Below are 4,461 nucleotides of genomic sequence, written 5' to 3' on the forward strand. Positions count from 1 at the left end.
GGAAAAACTTTCAAAATACAAAGACCTGGAAATAGAGATAACTCGAATGTGGAATCTAAAAACAGAAACAATTCCTATCATAGTAGGTGCCTTAGGTATAATAAAAAAATATTCAGACAAATACATAACAAAAACACCAGGACTTACAAATATATATAACATACAGAAAATTGCACTACTGGGTACTGCACACATTCTACGCAAAACACTTTCAATACAGTAAACATAAGAGCACCACAGCAAACCACAGCACATACCCAAGGCGCACAGAGCTGCGCTCGGTAGTGAAGTGAAAGCACGTTATAAAAATAAAACTACTGAATAATGATAATAATAATAATTTGTTCTAATTTTGGTACAAATCTAGTAACTTCAAAGGTATGGGGAAGTTGATTACATCAATCTCTAGTAACTGATGGGTACTGTTTTAACACCTCAAATGATTGAAAAAAAAAAAAAAAAAAAAAAAAAAAAAAAAAAAGGGACAAAGTTGACCATGCAGGATTTGAACTTAGAATGTAATGAGTTGGAAGAAACATCACTAAGTTTTTTGTCTGATGTTTTGAATGATGAATCTACCAAATAATGATAAATAACAATTTCCACCACCATAACCTCAATCATCATCATCCTCATTCACGATCCTCCTCCTCCTCCTCACCATCATCATCATCATCATCATCATGTATCAGTCATTTTAGCCTTGCATCCACAAGCAAGCACTAATTAAAACGAGTTATGAACAAACTGTGGATGGAAAGTAATACAATTAATACAGGAGTGAAAACAACTATGAGAAAGGAAGGGGGGGGGGTGGGGGGAGAAGCACATCAGCTTTCTCTCCCTCCTCCTCCTCCTCCTCCTCCTCTTCCTAGCTTGATGAAATTAATAAATCGTCATGGTTTGTTTATTCTGAACAGTTTGTATAGGTAAATCTTCATTACTGCACATAACACACACACATACACATACACCCGCACGCACACAAGTATGCATACATAGACATATAATCTCGGAGGTTGTTGGGGTTAAGAAATGTAAGTAGGGGTGGGAGTGCTCTGGCATCACACCACAAAAAACGCTGAGATAATACACAGAATTGATTCATTCTATGTCGAAGTTTCAGAATGGAGAACATCAAAACAGTAGTGACATTATACATACATACATAACTCTTGTATGTTTAAACACATATATACATGTGTATGTGTTGATATAAAAATACAAATACACACACACACACGTACACACAAAACCACAGATACATATACAAATAAAACCCTCTCTTGCCCCAGGCCCGCAACTCCTGATGCATCATAATAATGGTGTTATGACAGCCAGTGTTTTTTGATCACTATTAGACCTGCTATGGCTCATCTCTCCCTAGACTTGACCAAACTGATTTATTCCAGAAAGAGAGAGAGAAAGGAAAAAAGAAAAGAGAGAGGGAGAGACTTATTATAGAATTTGTACTTTATCAGACCTGACAGGGTGACAGCAAAGTTGGTCTAAGTAAGTGGCATACCACTTACACATCTTTACTTTGATATATTATTATAGAATAGTATAATCCAAAAAGGTTCTGGTTCAGGAACTTAGTAAGCATCAAGCATGTACACAACTTATATAGATGACAAAAAATGGATAAAGAAAGTTTAATAATTGATGTGTTTAATACACTTCGTCCCATATTGAAATCAATAAAAATTTCAATAAGTTGACATTCACCATATAACTCATGGTTTAACCACGAAAATTGGTAAATATATAAATAAAAATCAAAAATGTAAGGAATGGCAAAGGTAGATAAAGACTACATATGTTTCTGAGTTAAATTTTATGTCTTACATAATTTGTAACAAATACAAAAGCAGTTAAGCTAATCCTCAGGTCCAATTATTTCAAACTGTTCACTGCATCACATGGAGAAAAGTGAATACATATAACACACACACACATGCATACATTTATGTGTGTGTGTTTAGTGAGGGTATATGGCCTAGTGGTTAGAGTGCTGCACTCATGATCACAAAATAGTGGTTTCAATTCCTAGACTGAGTGGTGTATTGTGTTCTTGAGCAAAGCACTTCATCTCACATTGATGGAGGGAATGATTGCTATAAAAGAAATCATCTGTGCAGTTAAGTAAGAAGTTGAGGAACACTCCTTTGTCTTGTACAACAGGAGAATCCATAATATGTATGATCGCAAACAGTCATTTTTAACTCTTTAGCATTCAGATTATCCAATGCAATGCTTACTTATTCACACTGATTTGACTTAATCATGCCTTATCTCATAGCTTGAGATTTTGATCATGTTACTGCTATTAGAATGACACTATAGAGTATGTGTGAGAGGCTGGATCTGATCAGTTTGAACATAAAACAGAATAGATATGGGTAAGATATTTCCAGTTTAAATGCTAAAGGGTTGCACACACATGTAAGTATCTTTTAACACACATGCATGTACACAGTTTCCATATACATATATGCTCTCTCGCATACAGGATGTTGAATACAAAGTGCTGTAGGATGTGAGCTACTGATGATCTTGCATTACAATACTCCATCAATCACCTATTCCCTACTCTCTCCAGTCAGTTCTCTAACCGATATGGGAGAGGAGAGAGAAGGTGAAGGAATAAAAGGTAAGGCTACATTAATAGTTTGAATTTGAAGGATTTACAGAATAAAGGACTCTAGAAAGAACTTACCTGTTTTTCAGTAGATTCTCCTCCTTTGGGGTGGGCACAGACGGTGGACTTTAACAATCGGTTACACAGCAGTATGATCTTGAAGGCTTGCTGAAAAGTTAGAAGATATTTCTTGATTATTAGCAACACCACCACAACCATCACCAATAACAACAGAAATGAAATCTATGACAATACCATAAAGGAAATGAAAATGCTTCAATGCTATTACTTGACCTGTGAGAAGAAAGGAGTCAAGTCTTTCTCTTTCTTTTCTACTATTTCAAAAGGTGAGGGCACATTAGCCAACATGTTCCTTAAAGAACTACTGTTCAACAACAGTCAGAATGGTGATGGTGACAATGTCTTTGTCGATAGGTCTGCCTATTTAATCAGAACTGTCTTAACTTGCTGATGTGTATAGTTGACCAAAAGGTTGATTGCATAAACTGTTTAGGTCTATATATGTACTTATGTTTACTTCAGATGACACACACACACATTTGGTAGACATAAACTGGTATGTCCTTCATTTCCAATCTTCAGTGAAAAATACCTGGTTATGGGGAAATATTACATAAATATTGAAGATAATTAAAAACCAATAAGACATGTGAAAGGCAGACTTTCCCTCAAAGAAACATTGCCTGAAGCAAAAGTCAGGGATTGAACCTACATGGGAGGTAGAAGAGAGGCTGAAAAAACAGGCATCGAACTAGAGAGAAGTAAAAAAGACAGTCCAGAGATGAAAGCAGGAGAGAAAAGTCGTCAATGGTTCATGCTTCATGGGGAGTGAAAGGCTTAACAGAGAAGAAAGACAATGTACACTAATGTTTAGATCAGTTGCTTAGTAATGTTATTAGAATGATTAGAGATGAAACAAATTTATAATGTGTCAATGTAAATATTGAAAAATGAAATTATTTGATCTTTAAAATAGTGGTTCATTGTTTGATAAATTAGAATTATCTTAGACACGTAAAAAGAAGTCTTTAAATAAAGTTTAAGTTCAAACTTACTTTCCACCGTCTTCTTGTAATAAAAGATTTCAAGTTTCCTGTGTTGATAACACAACTCTTGCGCACATCTTCCTCTTGTTTGGCAACAGGCTTTAAAACAAGGAATAAATTTAAAACATTACATATTTTATATTATATTTGTATATATATATATATATATTTATTATCTTCATATGCATACTCACGCATACAGGTATGTATAATACATATTTAAAAATACATATAAATATATATCAATATATAAATATGTGTGTATATATACGTGTGTGTATATGTGGTGTATACAGGTAGTCTGTGTATATATAAATATAAATGTGTGTCTATGGAACACACATGCTGTGCAGTGGCACCACTCCTGTTATTGCACTTGTTGTCCCTAAAAGTCCTCTTTATTGGTAAATGAGGCAGATTGATACCACTCTCCTCAGTTGCAGTTCTTGCTGTGAAGTTGGTTTATCTGGGATATCAAATACAAAATTTCCAGGGGATTCTTGAATACATTTGCATCCACTCCATGTAGATTCTTTGAGTTCTTTAACAAGATACAGAAATTCTGTGACCCTTTGATCCTGAAGATGTTGCAGTACCGATTCTGATGGGAAGGATGTGACCCTCAGTATCTTGCAAGGATAACCACTTTAGTGTTTGATATAGTTCCCAATACTACTGAAGTTTGGTGTTAGCCTTTCAAGGGTCTTCTCGTTTCAGTTTCTTTAAAATGTGTGTGTGTGTGTGTGTGTGTGT

The 4,461-nt window shown here is 34.9% G+C and overlaps 1 protein-coding gene across 1 annotated transcript in view; it reads right to left on the bottom strand.

The window, feature by feature from the left end:
* LOC106873719 (death-associated protein kinase 1) overlaps window positions 1-4,461 on the bottom strand; it is a 218,404-nt gene that overhangs the window by 70,870 nt on the left and 143,073 nt on the right. Inside the window, exons 8-9 of the mRNA XM_052972187.1 lie at window positions 3,718-3,807; window positions 2,720-2,809 (exon numbers count right to left, since the gene is read on the bottom strand). Of these exons, the coding sequence (XP_052828147.1) occupies window positions 2,720-2,809; window positions 3,718-3,807 (180 nt within the window). The remainder of the gene's footprint in view (window positions 1-2,719; window positions 2,810-3,717; window positions 3,808-4,461) is intronic.

This window comes from Octopus bimaculoides, chromosome 12 (genome assembly GCF_001194135.2).
Source record: "Octopus bimaculoides isolate UCB-OBI-ISO-001 chromosome 12, ASM119413v2, whole genome shotgun sequence".
NCBI lineage: Eukaryota > Metazoa > Mollusca > Cephalopoda > Octopoda > Octopodidae > Octopus > Octopus bimaculoides.